General features: G+C 40.3%; 1 protein-coding gene across 1 annotated transcript in view; it reads left to right on the top strand.

Annotated features, from left to right (window-relative positions):
* The window catches only part of ZFR (zinc finger RNA binding protein), a 47,013-nt gene extending 37,838 nt beyond the window's left edge, over positions 1 to 9,175 (top strand). Inside the window, exons 16-20 of the mRNA XM_064735361.1 lie at positions 987 to 1,084; positions 1,905 to 2,000; positions 5,796 to 5,907; positions 6,003 to 6,100; positions 6,802 to 9,175. Coding sequence (XP_064591431.1) covers positions 987 to 1,084; positions 1,905 to 2,000; positions 5,796 to 5,907; positions 6,003 to 6,100; positions 6,802 to 6,981 — 584 coding nt within the window. The 3' untranslated portion in view covers positions 6,982 to 9,175. The remainder of the gene's footprint in view (positions 1 to 986; positions 1,085 to 1,904; positions 2,001 to 5,795; positions 5,908 to 6,002; positions 6,101 to 6,801) is intronic.
* The last annotated feature ends 9,211 nt before the right edge of the window (positions 9,176 to 18,386 follow it).

The following is an 18,386-nucleotide window of genomic DNA, read 5'->3' as shown; positions in this document are numbered from 1 at the left end:
CATTTTCAGAATGAGTAAAAAATTAACTTTTAATGGTGATCACTGATTATATCTATATAGTTTTCAAGTAACTCAAGGATACCATTTCATATTGTTCAGTGGTTCCATTTTCACTGATGAAACCACTTCTGTAGTCTCTTCATTTTTGGTAGGAAAGCAGTTTGGTAATCAAATCATTTTCTGAACATTCAAATAGAAAATGTCTGCTGATTTCTTCATCTTTCAGACATTTTGCTTTGTTTTTTAGACTATTCCTTGCTTTTCTTTGTCTTGGTGAGTCTTTGGTAAAGCAGTCCCTTTTCAGATTCTTCCTTGCATCCTAAGTGTTGCTGGAACATATCTATTATGGGCTGAGGAATTTTATTTATAATGGTAAGAGAGAAAGTGCTAGAAAACAAGGAACTCTGTAATATTGAAGAATATATCACATTCCTTTAGTCAGTTTTTTAAAGTAAAATAATTTTAAGGCATGATAAAAATAACATGATTACTAAACATTCAGCACTTTTAAGATTTGTTATACTTAGATTTTCTTTCAAGAATAGGTCCCAAATAACACCTGACAATTAAAATTTAAAAGAAACTAAGTTTGAATGTTTCTACTTGGTTAAAGTGGATTTTTGTGTTCCTTCTGTCTTGTGTTCTCTGTGCTGGTGCACTGTGTCCAACCATCCTTCCTTCAGTATTTAATTTTAGGGGATATGTGTTTTTCCACTGTTAGCTGAAATAAAGAAGTACTGTGCATTGCATAATCAGCAATGCAGTTGAAAATAACTTCAGAGCTGAAGTTCATTATGCTCTTGATCTTTCTACTGGGTTGATGCCCTAATCCCAATTGAGCAACTACTGCTGAACATTTACATTTCTCATTCAAGGGTTTAAACTTTAAATGGCATGTGTGACATTGAAGCTATTTAAGGAAGTGTCTTGCTCACCTGGTCAAACACCCATTCCTCACTGCATTTTGCCAATTCAATCCATTTTAGATGTAACCTCGGGTATGGTGAAAGACCCACCGGACGTCTTGGACAGGCAAAAATGCCTTGACGCTCTGGCTGCTCTACGCCACGCTAAGTGGTTCCAGGTTCGGAACATCATTTTACTTTCTTCTTGTAGCCTTATGAGAGATTAGTTCAGTTGCAATATGAATGTTTAACTGTGTGAAAACACTCAGCGTTGTTCATGCTAATAATACTTAATATTTCTCTGGTCCCTAAATTTAACTGTAGGAGGTTGAGTATGGAGGAGCTGCTTTATGCAGTTTTTGCTCATTTGACATCATTTTTTTTTCCAGTCATTGAGAAGGCGATGTTGAAAGCTTGACTCGCTTGGGGTGATCATATGTTGTATATTTGTTATATATTCCATAAGGCTGCAGAGTAACTTCGCTTTAAATAATGGAATATGTGTTTAAAGCTTTGTGTTTAGATTTAAGACTTTTTTTTCTATTTCTTTTAGTGCATTAAGTGTAGGGAATGAAAGGTGAGAAGCAACTGTTTGGTTTAGTGACTTTGCATTCTGGCAAAGGCACAATAAAGAAACCAAACAGATTCCCTTGACCTTTCAGTCTCTATACCTATTTCTTAGATCTTTACTTTATCCTTTTTATTTCTAATATAGAAAGATACTGTATTTATTGTTTCAAATGAACATGGGTCAAAGTGTATAGGGGATCAAGAAATGTTGTTCTTGTATAACCTGTGCACTTTGACTTCTACCACCTTAAATTACTAACCCTGTATAAAATACTGCTGTAAATGGCAGCTCACGGAATAAAGTTGTAGAATGATTTATTTCAATCTTGTATCTGAGCTTCCATTGAACAGCGGTGTTTTAGTCTTTCAACAACTCCTGTTTGCTATGGGTGCAGGGGTTGATTAATTGGATTTTGTATTGCTCTCAAGGCTAGAGCTAATGGTCTGCAGTCCTGTGTGATTATCATACGTATTCTTCGTGACCTCTGTCAGCGGGTTCCTACTTGGTCTGATTTTCCAAGCTGGGTAAGTAATGTTTTCTTAACGAGTCTTCTTAATAAAGATGTTACTACAAGGAACTTATAGGGAAATGTTTGTACAGTTCTTAAATTCAGACATTTTCAACACATAGTGTAGGATTTTGTTTAGGATTCTGGTTTTTTTTTTGTTAACAAGTACTCCAGATTCCCTCTTAAAATACAGTTTTCTAAGGTTTTTCATTTGAAGCTGGAAGTTACCATTTTTTCCAAAAGAAATTTTCTTGTTCCTTTCTGTTTGTGGGTAGATCCCTATTCTAAGTTTTAACATTTTTTTCCTTTACTCTGTATGAAAGAACCTATTTTTTCCTAACTACCAACTCCGAATTGCTTGGAGTTTGCTGAATTGTATTTAAAATAATGCTGGCTGTGCCCAGATAGTTCTGTGATAACAGAAAAAAGTCAAAAGAAAAAATCACAGTAATTCTTATGTTTATTATGTCTCTTTCACAAGGTGAAATACCACAGTACTTCAGTACAGCCTGTGGTTGTGTCATCATCATATTTTAGTCAATGTCAGTTAAATCTCTGGGTTGTATCAGGTCACCTTTCTTAATTCAGTTGAGTGTTCTTGGAGCACTCTTTTTGTATTGACTACCTTACAAATGCTCCAAATACTAACAGATGTACAATCTGTGGATTGGATTAAGTTATTCTGAAACAAATACCTGAAACATGCATCATGTGGAAGTAAACCTAGCCCTGACTGTTGTGTTTTGCAGACCAAATCCATTTGCACTGTGCTGCTTCCTTCTCAGTTTTGACAGGAAGAACACTAACCGTGTTTTGATCAGTTGACTTTATTTAGATGAGAAATAATATACAACTCCACTAAGGTTGCAGACAGTTTTATTAAATTACTTCCAATAGTATTTATTGCTTCTGGAAGGGAAGTGGAGCAGTAATGTCTGTTTTTTAAATATTTAAAAAAAACTAGTGGTAGTTTCAGTACTGCATTTCATGAAAAGTACGCTAAACAAATACATCTTAAAAGATGCTAAGTGCTCTCTTAATATCACTGTGATACTGAGTTGCCAGAGAATGAACCTTGGCTTACTTTCAGAAAAGTATCCTTACAACTGTTGCAACACAGAGGAGGGATATGGCTGAAGGACAAGGAGTGTGGCTTCTTAACTCTCACATTATGTGTTCCAAGGAACATCCAGAAGGAAAGAGAGATATGAAGCAGTGTGTCAGACCTTGCTGTGTATCAGTCCTCTCCAAAAGTGATTCCTGATTTGTTCCTGATGCATTCTCAGAGACATGGACCAGCACAGAACTGTAGTCAGCTGTTCTTTTGGCCTGTAGGAAAAGTCTTACTGATAAAAACAATGACAAAATGAAAGTGGTGATTTCAGCCAGTACAGATGGAATTTCACATATTGGAGTAGTACAGTTTTCTGAATACAGATATTCTCCTACCCTCTGTGCTAGAAACCTTTTGCAAATGAAAGATGACGAGCTGGTTTAAAAAAAAACCATAAGTAGTTGTAAAAATAGAAGTTAATAGGAAGCCTGAATGCTCACAGTAATAGCATTTCATGTACCTAAAAGTAGAAACTAAATTAAAACAATTTTGTCAGATTCCTACACATTATTCAAATTTGAAATCCAGCCTTTTATGCACATAAACACCAGGACATTATAACTCATATTTTCCTAGGACTGAGTTATAGACTTCAGTGTATTATATGTAGATCCAAAAGAACTAGATTTTAATATATGCAAATCCAAGGTCTGCTTTTTTCTCTTTACTGATGTACTTTGTTTCCTGCTTGAAAACATCTTAATTACTGTTGCCACATCCTGACTGATACAGGAGGAGTATGGAAATAATATGCTCAAAAATTGAAATCTGTCAGTTAAATGGAGCTAAAATAGAAAGAAATGGGGAGCCTTAGTGATTAGCACTGCCTGTAGTTACTTGTATACATCAGAATAAATATTTACACCTTGAAATGAGGAAGAAAAAGTAGTGTTTGAACAACTGTAGATGTGGTGAGGAGGACAGGGTCCCAACAACAAGTGCCTCCAAAAAACCTATCAAAAACTATTGTTTGAGAATAAAACTTGCCAAAGAGGTAACAGTGAAACATCTATCTAATTCTGGGAAAATTAGTTCTAGGAGAAGTTAGTTCTTTCTTTTACAAATACTTTTATAGGTTCTTCTGGGAAAAAATAATGTCTAATAAAAGCGAGCAATGGAAATATTCATGGGAAAAAAATCAGTACTTAAAATACAGCTAATGATTTAAACCATTTTAACTAACATCAAATAATGTATACATTCCGAAAATGAAATGTATACATTCAGAAAATATATTTATATATAAGGCTATATAGAGGTTTTTTTATACTTGCTTAACATATGAATTACTGTTGCTTGCTAACTAGGAGAAAAATTGCTGTGAGCTTCATTTTTTCTAAACTGAAGGACTAGTGAGGATACAAAGCATTTTAAGGACATTAAATGTTTGATAATATAAATTTCTGTAGTCTTGTGGAAAAACCTATTTCCATTTTTCTGAAGCATCCTGTTTCATTAGGTGTACCGTGTACTGTGTTCATGTGGCTGACAGAATCAAGTGTCCCAGAGTGTTTCATAGTCTCAAAAATGGCTGGACAAGTTGTTTACCTGTGTATGTAGGCTACTACTGTATAAATTTCCACAAAATTCCTGAAAAACTTGTGATGGGAAGAAGCCCATCATAGAATCACTGAACTGTTCAGGTTGGAAAAGATCTTGAAGATCATCAAGTCTAATTGTTAATTTAGCACCACTAAACCATGTCCTTAATTGCCATATCCACATGTTTTGTGAACTCTTCCTGGGATAGTAACTCTTGTCAGCTCCCTGGGCACGCTGTTACAATGCTTTACAACCCTTTCAGTCAAAACTTGTTTTCCTAATATCCAATCTAAACATTTTCTGGTACAACTTGAGGCCATTTCCTCTTGTCCTGTCATCATTTATGTGGGAGAGGAGAACACCCTCCCACCTGGCTACACCCTCCTTTTAGGTGGTTATACAGAACAATAAGGTCACTCCTGAGCCTCTTTTTGTCCAGGATAAACAACACCAGCTCCCTCTGCAGTTGGTAACAGAACTTTGTGCTCCAGATCCTTCCCCAGCTCTGTTCCCCTTCTCTGGACATGTTCCAGCACCTCAGTCTCTTTCTTGTGAGGGGCCCAAAACTGAGCCCAGGATTTGAGGTGTGGCCTCTCCAGTGCCCAGCACAGAGGGGCAGTCACTGCCCTGCTCCTGCTGCCCACACCACTGCTGATACTTTCAGGATGTCCTTTGGCCTCCTTGGCCCCCTGGGCACCCCCAGCTCATGTTCAGCCACTGCTGACCAGCACCCCCAGGGCCTTTCCCACTCAGCAGCTTCCCAGCCACTGTCCCAGCTGGAGCTGCAGGGGCTGCTGTGACCCAGGGACAGGAGCCAGCACTTGGCCTGGTTGAACCTCACACAACTGGCCCTGGCCCGTGGGTCCAGGCTGTGCAGATCCCTCTGCAGAGCCCCCTGCCCTCCAGCAGATCAGCACTCACACCCAGCTTGGTGCCATCTGCAAACTGGCTGAGGGTGCTCTTGATTCCCTCATCCAGATCATCAATAAACAGGACTGGACCCAGCAATGAGCCCTGGGGACACCAGCAGTGACCAGCTGCCAGTATCAGCACTCATTGTTCATCTGGCACCACCTTTCTTTTTATTCATCTTTACAAAATAACTAACTCTTAATCAGTCTTCTAATTTGGCTAAATCCTCCTATTTTGGTCTAGGCTATGGAACTGCTTGTGGAGAAAGCAATTAGCAGCGCGACTGGACCACAGAGTCCTGGAGATGCACTGAGAAGAGTTTTTGAGTGTATATCTTCAGGAATCATCCTTAAAGGCAAGTTGCCTTTTATGTATATGTACACTTAACTAATCTGTAATCTTGATCGTGATAAGGTAAAGATGTGTTACTAATTAGCCTGATTATTGTAGGTGGGCCTGGCCTTCTGGACCCTTGTGAAAAAGATCCTTTTGATACACTTGCTGTAATGACAGATCAGCAACGCGAGGATATTACTTCAAGTGCACAGGTAAGGGAATGTAGTTGTGAAGTAACTAAATTCAATGGATGGCTTTGTTTTGGTTCTGGTTTTTTTTAATGTAGCTTTATATTGGACATGAATTTTTTTTTTGTCCGCAGAGTGTAGTTGGATCTTACCAGCCTTAAGCTAAGCATTGAACATATCACAGGAGAGGGTGTTCATAGTGCTCATTATTGCACTGAAATAAATGTATTTTCCTGAACAATTTATAGCATTCTCATTTATATCTACATATCTAGATCTAGATCTGCGAACAGGCTTTTACTCTACAGCAGCATGTTACTAGATTGGAAATTTTATAAATACATCTGTGTAAGATTCATACAATAGTTATGACCATTCATGCTTGCAGTTTAAGAGGTTACTGCCTCTGCCTCTTCATTTGATCCTTTTGCTAATGATTCCTGATCACTTGTCACCTAACATGACATGTGACAAGCCTTGGCTCCTTCCGTGCAAGCCCAGAAGCCCAAACACAAGTACATTAAGCTAAGATGCTGCACTTACAAAAGCAGCAAAAGTGACATACACATTTTATTGTATTGATTTTGTTGGGGGAATAGAAAGATGGAATAATTAGAGATAAGGGTAATATCACACATCACTGATGTTCTTCCCTAATTGTTTGATATAGTGCTCAAAATGGATGTTTGTTTGTAACACAAGTGATTTTTGTACTGTTTTTCTAGTTTGCGCTGAGACTCCTTGCGTTCCGTCAGATACACAAAGTTCTAGGAATGGATCCGTTACCACAGATGAATCAACGCTTCAACATCCATAATAATCGTAAAAGGAGAAGGGACAGTGATGGGGTTGATGGGTTTGAAGCAGAGGGAAAGAAGGACAAAAAAGATTATGATAACTTCTAAAAATGTTGGTCATCATTGCTAATATTGATGGTAATGAAAAGTCCATTTGTTGCCTTGCTTCTACTTCATTCATAATGATGTCTGTTTAAAACATCCAAAACCGGCTTCTGAATTAGATTTGGAAGAGAACAACTTAGCTCTTCTGTGAGATTCTGAATATTTTAATTGGATGTACTGTACCAGACAAATTATGGATGGAAAGACTGCAAATGGAAACTTGTCATAGGAAAACACAGTTTTCCCTCATTGCATTTTCTTTAAATGTGTTGCTAAGTTTAGTATCTTTTCTTCTTTTTTTTGTCTTTTTTATTAACAAGTGCATTGTTTTCCTATCTTGACTGTATTTAACGCAGCATTTGTGCTTCTGTTGCTATGTGTATTTTGACTTTTTATTTAGGAGTATTTTTGTTTCCTTTGACACTAGTTGTATGAGATACTTTGTGTTAGGTAGTAAAACAGTTCCCCTCCCAATTAATATTTTACAGAAGTTTTTTTTTCCTTTTTTTGTAAAGTGAGACTGCAGGATCATGTTTTTTCCTAAATGTGAAGGGGTTACAACACATAATTGTCCTGCCATTTGAGTGCTCAGAATTAAATGTTTTTGCCAATCTTGTGGCATTTGTCTCCTTAGTGTGATATAACAGTGTAATTAAGACAAATTTGTGTTAATCTAATCGAGTTTGCTGTTAGTTGTGCATTAGCAGTATAAAAGCTAATATATACAGTATGGTCTTGCAACAGTTTTAAAGCCGCTGCATAATTGATCAAAGATTTGCATGATGGGTTTTGGTTTTTTTTTTAATAGAAGGGCTTTAAAAACTATAATCTTAGGTTAAATGCTTAGGTCTTTGTATGATTGACTTCGTGACATAGCAAGGCCAAAAATAACTTTCTGAATTTCTTTTCTCAACATGCAAAGGTGGGCATTTTCCATTTAGACAAAGTTAGTCATTCTTTTCAGTCAACTTTGTCAACATGGTACTAATGCCTCTCAGCCCTTAAAATAAATGTTTGTCATATCAGTGCCTGTGAGGTTATTCCTTATATCTGTTCCTGTATAAACTTTCTGTGATTTTTTTCAATAATTCAAATTTTGAAAGTGAAGTATTACTTAAAAAGTGAAGGTTATCAAAGAAAAAAACCCAGAAATTTATTTGCTGTGGCCATAGTGTATGCTTATGTCTCTTTCAAAAATCTAAATATAGCAGTGGTGTAAGTAAAGTTACATCATACTGTTGATGTATGCTCTGATACACAGGTGTGATTTGTTGTCACAGCACTACAGTGGAATACACAAATAAAAGTTAAATTTTATTAAATGACTAAAATTCATTACACACTGGAAACTGAAGTTTCACTTACTCTGTTAAATGTGTATTATGCTTTGTTGCAAACCCATAAAACACAGATTGACATAGACTAACATTCCGGTAGCTACTTTATTGATGGCTGTAGGAGAGTGTCACATGTGACAAAGATGATTTGTTATTTCTGATACCGTTTATTAAGAAAAGCCCAACTTCTGTTCCATTTCAAGGTCGAATTTATCTTTGACCTTTTTAATAAGCAACTATCGGAGCAGCGGGCATGTTTCTATTCCCAGCATCTACTGCTAACCAGTGTGGGCATATGGAATAAAAATACAACATTTTAGAAAAATAGAGGGAATCTAAAGACTTAAAGAAAAACACTTAATAAAAGTGTTCTGCGAGCATCAGAGTGCAATTTTCAAGGGAGTGATTATAAGGGGTTAGCACATAAAAGTAAAGCTTTCTCATTGTAGGAAAGCTTTCTAAATAATTAGAAATACAAAAAGCAGAAATGCTTTGAAGTTACTTTAAAAAAATTACACTCATTTTGTTGTCCAGCCTTCATGCATAGCTCCAAGCATATGCTTGTTCTAGGGGATATCTTGCTGCCATCGTGTCTAGTTAGCCATTACTATTTATTTTGAAAGCTACAGGTGCTATTCATGTGGCTAGTTCAACTCCATACCAAAGTTTCTTTCCTCATATGGCAAACTTGTCTATTCAGGAATGTGACCCTAAAATATAGGATTAAAAAGGTCAAAGATGTATTTTAGATTTTCTGTATTTTTGTTCTACTGGCTTTTAGCTCCTAACCAGTTTCTGGATCTTTTGAAATATTGTATACTTAAAGTGATTCCACATTAAATATGAAGCTGTGACCATGATTTTTGTGCTGTGTGGTAAAAGCTGAATTTGCAGTTTGTTTCTGGTGTTTGTGCCCATTTTAATGGATAACTTCTGACACTTGTTAACAAATCCATGAATGTAAAAACAAGGTTTTCAAGAGTACAGACCTAGCTTTGACTTAAATACTACACTGTGCACTTCGGAAGGCAAAACTGACTAAATGAGCATTTAAATACCCTGTGGTTTTGTAATACTGGCAGTTTACTAATAAGCACTGTTTACATTTTTTATTCAGCAATGCTGTGTGTTAAATCCCACAATTACAAACACTGTAGTCGTCATTCACAAACGGGAAATGTACACAGAAAGGATATTCCCCCCGATGCTCACTTCAGAGGAACAGCTTGTGAACATGTGAGCTGTTCTGTTTCAAAGCTTTTTTGAATTTTGACTTGTCTTCCTAGTCCATAAGCGTGTCCTGTCTGTGAGCAGTGTGGTTTCAGAGGGATCTGTGCATACAGACACTGGTAGAAATTAAAGTCTGTTAGCCATAGTCCGTGGACTTCTTGCCCTTTTATGAAATTCTAGATGAACAGTTAAACTTGCAGAACTATTGAATATGATGCGTTCATTTGCAGCTTCTATTTTTAGGCCTTTTACTACTTAAAATTTTTCTGCCTAGAAAACTTCCAGCAGTTGGAATCAACTTTAAATATTCCTGCAAAAATGTGCATGCATATTTAACATTGCTGGTTGAATATCTGCTGATCATTAGTCTGCTAAGTAGTCACACAATGCCAAATTAATATTCAAACAGATTTGAATTTCATAGCATTAATAGTGGTGGGCAATACTCAAAGTTAGCAATATATTTCAGTTTTACAGAGTACAGTGATAGAGTCAACAAAAACATCTGTTTTCCTTCATTTTTTTTGAAATGATAGCTGTAAGCCCAGGAACTTGCTAGCCAAAAAGACTAGCAAATTAAATTTCTCCTGAGAGATTCTTCTATAGATCTCAGAAGATCTTTTTATCCTTCAGTGTGGTATTTCTTAGACTTTCAAAATTAAAGAGATAGCTGGTCTTTTTGGGAAAGAAAAAAAATCAAAGGAGTGTTCTCTATGGATTAACTACAGCAGTTTTGATTTATATCAAAATCAGACTTCCATTCTATAAATATCTGTATTCTTACATTTTCTTCCACTTTTTTCGCTTGCATTATGAAAGTCTGAGAGAAGCTTGCTGTTTATTGAACTTTCTGATTGTTTACAGTTTGCATTTTAAGAAACATTGCCCTAATAATTCTCAACAAGTGTCCAGCTGCTACCAAGGGCAAAAGTCACTGTTCTTCAGGGACTGGAAGCTCTTGCTGGGGGTGTTGACCCTGCACAGTGCACACCTTCCCACATGTCATGGTCCTTACACACCTGTATTAGTAAGGATCATCATTTGGAAAGATCTTTAACACCTGTGTTTTCTTAAACTTCTGCAAAGCCATGGCCGCCAGTATTTATTGCAGGGTAGCTTAAAGCTACCAGCTTGCAGAGGCTCAGCCACTAGCTTAAATACTTTCATATATATTCTGCATCAGTCCTGTTTGAGGTTGATACCTTGAATCACAATAAACATAGGATGGCATCAAGAAACCTTTGTGGATTTTGTAAGTTTTCTGTAATTAAAAATTTTAAGACTGCAGAATGGAGTAACTGACCGAGAAAAAATAATTTTTTTTAAGAAGTTACTTTAACATTAAAAGTGAGACAAAAGGCCTCTGGTTCCGACACAAGAATCACAAGCCTTGCTCTTTATATCACTTCTTTTGTTTCCTTTGCTGCATGCTGTATTGTGTTTGTATCAATAGTATGCATATATAATCAAACTGTATAAGACAGCCTTATCACAGACTTTACTTCTGGCACACATTTAAGTTTGACAGTAACTTTCTGGTTATACAAGTTAATGAACACCATGGGAGGAGAGAGGAAGGTGCCTGAATACATGAGTTTACTACATGCTACACTGCTGGGCTATGTGCTGCTACAAAAGGGGATGGGTTTCATCAGAGCTGCAGGCCCACAGTTGCCAGTCAGCATGGCTTAGGATGTTGTAAATGTCACTGCTTAGGTAACTACTTCATATTTTCACATGTGAGAGAAAAGTCAGGTACATCCAAGAACTGGAGCTAAGAGTAATCCAGGATGTTGCCACCATAGTCATGTGAAACTGCAGCTTCAGGAAGGTGGGATAATCATGGTGGTATCAGCAGTAGAAGGTGCTTGTGACAAGAAAAGTGTCTGTGATAATTAAATGACATCCCACTTTCTACCAATAACTTCAATAATTTGTTTTATTAGCAAGTGGAAAGGGACCAAAACACAATAGAACAGACTTTCCTGTATTGTCAGGAAGGGACCTACAGTCCATTATCCAGTCACTTGCCTGCCCACTCAGGGCAGGCCAAGTTCCAGCACGTTGCCAAGGGCACTGTCCAGATGCTTTTGAACACAGACCGGGCATCGACCGCTTCCCTAGGAAGCTGTTCAGTGCTTGACCACCCTCTCTTTATAGAAATGCCTCCTAATGGCCAGGAAAGCTCTCCTGGTGCAGCTGTGAACTGCTCCCTCCTGTCCTGTCCCAGGATTACAGGGAGGAGAGCTCAGCATCTCCCCGTGCCCTTCCCCTCTTCAGGAATGCACAGAGAGCAGTGGGGTCACCCTTCATCTCCCTTTCCCCAAACTGGACAAGCCCAAGTTCCTCAGCTGCTCCTTACAGGAAGTTCCTTCCAGCCTTCCCACCAGCTGTTTCCCTCCTCAGGATGCACTGAAGGACCTTCCCCTCCTTCTCCACCTGCAGGGCCCAGCAGGATGAGGCCACCCTGAGGCTGAGCCCAGGAGCCCATCCCCTCCCTGGGCTGGCTGTGCCCTGCTGGGAGCTCTGGGATGGGCTCTGGGATGGGCTCTGGCTGTGCCCTGCTGGGGGCCCTGGGATGGGCTCTGGCTGTGCCCTGCTCAGAGCTCTGGGATGGGCTCTGGCTGTGCCCTGCTGGGAGCTCTGGGATGGGCTCTGGGATGGGCTCTGGCTGTGCCCTGCTCAGAGCTTTGGGTTGGGCTCTGGCTGTGCCCTGCTGGGGGCTCTGGGATGGGCTCTGGCTGTGCCCTGCTCAGAGCTTTGGGTTGGGCTCTGGCTGTGCCCTGCTGGGAGCTCTGGGATGGGCTCTGGGATGGGCTCTGGCTGTGCCCTGCTCAGAGCTCTGGGATGGGCTCTGGCTGTGCCCTGCTCAGAGCTCTGGGATGGGCTCTGGCTGTGCCCTGCTGGGAGCTCTGGGATGGGCTCTGGCTGTGCCCTGCTGGGAGCTCTGGGATGGGCTCTGGCTGTGCCCTGCTGGGAGCTCTGGGATGGGCTCTGGGATGGGCTCTGGCTGTGCCCTGCTCAGAGCTCTGGGATGGGCTCTGGCTGTGCCCTGCTGGGGGCTCTGGGATGGGCTCTGGCTGTGCCCTGCTGGGGGCTCTGGGATGGGCTCTGGCTGTGCCCTGCTGGGGGCTCTGGGATGGGCTCTGGGATGGGCTCTGGCTGTGCCCTGCTCAGAGCTCTGGGATGGGCTCTGGCTGTGCCCTGCTGGGAGCTCTGGGATGGGCTCTGGCTGTGCCCTGCTCAGAGGTCTGGGATGGGCTCTGGCTGTGCCCTGCTCAGAGGTCTGGGATGGGCTTTGCCCTTGGAGCTGCCCGGGCACTGTGGACCCACGCTGAGCCCAGCACCAGCCAGCCCCACCTCCCTCTGCAGCTGTCCAGCCACTCCTCTTCTACTTCATCCCTGTGCTTGGCATCACCCCATCCCAGGTGCACAATCCAGCATTTGAACTTGGTAAATTTCCTTCTATTAGAAAAGGCAGGACGGGAACAAAACCAAAAAACCAATCAAGAAAAATGGCAGCAGAAAGAACAGAACTAATTAAATAGGTCCAGCTCAAGATAGGGAAGACCATTAGAGAGCTACAAATCAAAAGTAAAATAAAAAGAAAAAAAACATCAATACTCAACAACAATCAGCTCCAAAAATAGTGTAGGAAATCAAAGAGAAAAGATCTGTTTCATCAGAGAGCATGATTGGCCACTCATGCAGCAACTGCAGCACTCCACAAAAACATAGAAGAAAAAAGAAGCTCCAGGTGATTAAGGAGTTTAAGACTGAAGTGGTTTAGGCCAGTGGAACTGAGGTGTTAAATATGTTACATTCCATGTACAGCAAGTGAGCTGTGGGAAAAGGTGGAGGTAAAGCTGAAGAGTTTTTACTGACTTTCCATGCAGCTCTCCTGCTTCACAGACAAAACTACATCTGGAGTCCATGCCTTGCTCCCTTGCCTGTGAATGAAGAGTGTTAAAGAATGTCTGAGGACACTTCCCCACACACTTGCAAACCTAAGTGAATGCTCCACAGCCAAAAAGAAAAGTGCGGCTTTATGCGCCAAATCCTCAGGGCTGTTTGAGGCGTCCCTCAAACAGCCTCAGCTGTGTGTGCTCCCAGCAGCAGAGAGCGCTGTGTCCTCAGCAGCAGCTCCCACTGGAAAGCCAGAGCTCGTTCTCACCTTCCTGTGACAAGCACGAAGGGAAAACTGTGATGTTTTAGCTATTACAGCGTTCCTCTCTATTGCTAAAGTATGCATTTTAAAATAATTTTAAAATAATTCTTTAACGATGCACCAAAGTCTTCGTGGCAGCAAAACCCCAAACAAAATTTGCTAGTGATTTAGAAGACAGCAGTGGTTAGAAACAGCCAGGACTATATCCTGAATAAATTAGAAGTAAATACTTTAGGGGTGTAAAGAAATTACACAAGACAGAATAGGCATAGCAGAAGGAAGAAGAGAGACTCCATTTTGAGTCACTGAGGGCTGCAAAGAAAAATTTTGCAAAGTAAGGATTCCCACTGAGGAAGGCTACCTGAGAAAGAGGTTATTAAGGGGGAGTTGATAAAATGTGTGTCAAAAGACTTTATCTGGCAAATTATAGAGAACAGGAGGAGAGGGGCACCTCAGATAAAAATCTTATGTGAGGAGGTAGTGTGTGGTTTTCCTTTCTTGTATCTATTTCTTAAGAATTTTCTTGCAGCTGCTGTCAGGGGTGATTTCAGGGCAATAGATTCAGGATAAGCATTCCTTACATGACAGTGGTAAATCATAAATCAGGATTCTGGATGCTTTAACTAACGTCCCCAGCAAGTTGTCCAGCATATCCAAAGGCATAAGATGAGCCAAATTACAAGCTATGGGACCAGTTCAGAGCTCCTGTTACAGGAGTAACCAGGGCTGAACTGTTTTCCAAGAAGCAGCGATGTATTCAGAGAACACAGATCTTAAACCCAATGGTTTGGGACAAAGTCCACGCAATAAAATTCCACCAGTCCTCTGCTGGTTTATATATTCTCCCTGAGGAAAAGTCCCTCTACAAATTTCACCCACACACCAGGAAAAAATAAATTTAAAATAACTTATTTCCATAGAAAAACTTGGAGTTCTGGAAGGGCAGGTGATTTCTGAATTCCTCAAAAAAAAAGTTTCCAAATACCCCTCTGACATTCAGGCATGACATTGCCATATGGATATCAGCAAGAATATTTTAATTCTAGCATCAATACATTTTAATTCTAGAAAGTTTGGTCAAGAAACTTTCCAAGAGCCTGAATATAAAAACCACAGCAATTGCAAAGAAAAATATTCTATTAAATCAGAAGCATTTGCTAACAGGGATACATGGATTTATGAGATTTCTTTTACAAGATTTACTGCTTCTATAAAGTTTGCTGCTTCAAAGACTCATTTGTCTTAGCCAAATAGAAGTGTGCCTTGCTTAGACAACGGCCTTTTTGAAGTCAGGGACAGTAAAGGGAAGCTTCTAGACTCATGTTTGTGTTTTGCCATGAGTTTCTGTTAAAGAGCATGTAGCCTTCCTGCAGGGGTAGGTTTGTGCCTGCTTCTCAGATTATCCGGGCTGGATTTTTTAGTTGCCACAGCTGTATGGGAGGTGGGGATGACAGCATGAGCTGGATGGCTTCTTTCATTACCTGACACCCATGATTACTGAAACACACGCATTTTGCTTTAGGAAATCAAAGCCAAGAGTAAGTCAAGGGCCCAGTGGACAAAGTAAAACCAGCACATTTTCTCACTGCGGTCATGCACTGGATACAATTTTCACTGATAAAGGAAAGAACAGAAGAGCCAGGACACAGCTCTTCTAAGGTAAAAGAAAAGAGGTTAAAGCTTTCAAGTCTGTATGTGTCCTTCCCAAAGAGAAGAGGTAACTGTGTAGGCCTCATAATGAATATTTCTCCCCATGGATATGCTAGAACTGACCCATCCTGTACCCTGTAATTCGAACACTGGATGGGTCTCACTAGCTTTGCTTTGCTTCTCCTCATGCCCAGCAGGAAGAGTCCTGCACAAGAGCAACTGTTTAACTAGATGGACCAGATTCCTAGCGAGTGACAGACAGCTGGATTTCTTTCCCAAGGACTTTTCATATGCATTGCATTTGGAGAAATTACTTGGGAAGAAAGAACCAGGGCTGTCCAAGGACACCTTGGCAGATTTTTTCCTCCACCCAACTTAGGGATAATCAATTGGAAGCTGAATGTTGGGTTTTTTTTCTTTTGTGGGATTCATTCCAATACAGAAGGGTCAGTTCACATCCTTTGATATCAGAAAGGCCACACTTAAATTTATTGGTCTTGTTATTTACGAGCTCATGATCCTTGGACCTCCGTTTGCACTGTGGGTTTAGAAGAAACAAGGGTGGGAGGAGAGCCCTGATGTAATTTTGCCTCACATCCAGCCATGGTGTAGGCTTTTTCTTGATACAGGTAGGGTTTGACTCACCCTTTGTGTACTGCTAAGGATAAGAAATACCCAGCCTGAAATAATTTCTGTTCACAGCATTTTGGAGAATAAAATAAAGTTCACCACGTGACAAAGAAGTTTGTGTGTGCGCCCACAAACAAGTAATTGTGTTTGCCTCAAAATAGCTAAAAAAGGCAGGGAACTTCCCTAACCCTTGTATTCTTGTTTGTGACACCCATGCTTTCCTGGGTGAGTTAGAGTTATTAAAAAATTACTCACTTCCTCTTCTCCCACTTGTAGCTATTAAGAGAAGGTGATTTTGTTATTCAATGTGAGGAGCTTTGTTCCCTGAGTTTTCACAACTCTCACAGCAATATTTTGTTTTCCATCTTCAAGTTTAGAACATGTAATTCCCAGCTGCATCTCTATGGCTAAAGTAAGCACTCTGGTCCAGGTTGTGTTCTCAGCAGTTAATGCCTCTGTCCTGCTCTCCATGGTGTAGTTGTTAATTTGGTTTTGCACTCTTCTTTGTGGATATTTTGGAACTGTATATCCCAAATGGCAGATGAACCTCCCTGGTTAGAATGGTTAGGAAGGTTAGCTCTGGAAGGCCCTGGTAGAACAAAAACATTCAGTAATGAAGGGATGGACACAAACTGGCACTGGTCTGTATTGCTACGCCTGAAGGAAGTGCTGTTTGCCTTCTGAGTCACGATGTGTGGCTGTGTGGGACATCCCAGATGGCTTTACTTAAGAAAAAATTGCATCTCTTCAACCACCTTCTGCAGGAACTGGGCACATAGTGTCTCAGGACTGAGACGTGGGATGGAACAGGAAACAGAGCCAGATATTTCAGCTGAGGAGAGCTAGAGTAGATCTGCTTCCCCTTTACCCAGAGTGATTAGGTTCTCACAATGAGGAGTAGAAAACTGCTTAAGAAATTTAATCACACAACATCCAGTAGAGAAAGACCACTGCAACAAAGATAAAACATAAAAGGTTTATATAGGACAGCATTACACAATCTCTGACCATATACTTCAAAAATGAGCTCATTGCAAAGGTGACCAACTGCAATCTGAACCAAGTTCAGAAAATAATTCCCAAAGGACACTGAAAGTACTGGAAAATGAAAATGTCACTGTGAGTACAGTATTAGAACTAGCATCTGAGAGCGGGCCCCTTTTATGGTTTTTGTTTTTGTTTTCTTCTTTTAGAATTGTCTTAATTTGTAGAAAGCTAACATTCATGACTTTTCACAGAAAATTCTCTTAGCCTGTATAAAGCAGAGGTAGCTGCTGGCTCTCTGTAGACTGATTTGGTGACCTTCTCCCAGAGGACATCTCAGTACATTCCTAATTTCTGATTTTTTTCCCTGCTAGCTCCCAGTAATCTGACTTCCAGCTTCATCTTAAGTCTTCTTTATTTCTTGGATACTGATTTCAGCCACTTTAGTGTGTAGTCTTAAAATGCTAAAGTCCTAAACTGAGTTACTTAATTGAACAGTACAAATATCAGACCCAGCATGCATGGCAGACCTCTGTAGACTTGAGGTAAATCCAACACTTTTGGGACAGCTCCTCCCTTCTGAGCTGCACACAAGCATCTGCAAGGCTCTGTGAAATGTCAGAGTAAACGTATTGGTACACCAGAAATACCCAGATTCGCACACCTAAGTGCAGTTCCTCTGGTAAGGCTCTCAAAAATGTGAAAATAAAAAAAATCAAACTGTACACACAGGTAGATTTTCTGAATAGAAAGATCATGAAACCTTGACAAATGGCAATTGTTTGAGATCCTCTTTTGAGATGGTACTTCAAATTCTTCACCTCTGTCACCACTGGAGTTGCATGTACTAAAAGTAGTGTCCAGACCTGGATCCAGCCATGATGAGAGTTCAAAAGGGAGCACAGCTGCAGATTCCTGCCTCTGATTTACCACTCTGGAATGGGAGTTATGCACACCTGTGACTTTGCCGCTCTGCAGCACAGCAAAGACTCCCTCTATTTTCTTCAAAAAGAGGAAACGGAGAGTAGAAATTAGACATAGTCATGCAAGTTTGCTCAGCACTCATGAATGGCTTTAAAAGTTCACTACATCTGTCCTACCTATACCAAAGCACCCACAACACACACTGGCCTGCAACCCCTGAGTATCCAAGCAACCTTTGCACTCTCCAAGGCACTGAGATTTACAAAGGCCCAGGCTCAGAAAAGCTGAAATGTGATACAAAGAGCTGTGTTCAGTGATCTTCACCAACTGTGCTCCAGATCCTGCCTAGGATATCCTTATCCAGGATACTTCCCATAGCCAAGGAAATGCTGACAAGGAGGACTGCCACAAAGAAAAATATGAGATACCACTTGCAGCTAAGAGGATCACTGAAAGAAAACTGCTAGAGAAGCTGCAAACAGATC

This window comes from Zonotrichia leucophrys, chromosome Z (assembly GCF_028769735.1).
Source record: "Zonotrichia leucophrys gambelii isolate GWCS_2022_RI chromosome Z, RI_Zleu_2.0, whole genome shotgun sequence".
Taxonomy (NCBI): Eukaryota; Metazoa; Chordata; class Aves; order Passeriformes; family Passerellidae; genus Zonotrichia; species Zonotrichia leucophrys.
Note: the sequence above shows the minus strand (reverse complement) of the source record. Positions and strands in the feature narration are given on the sequence as shown.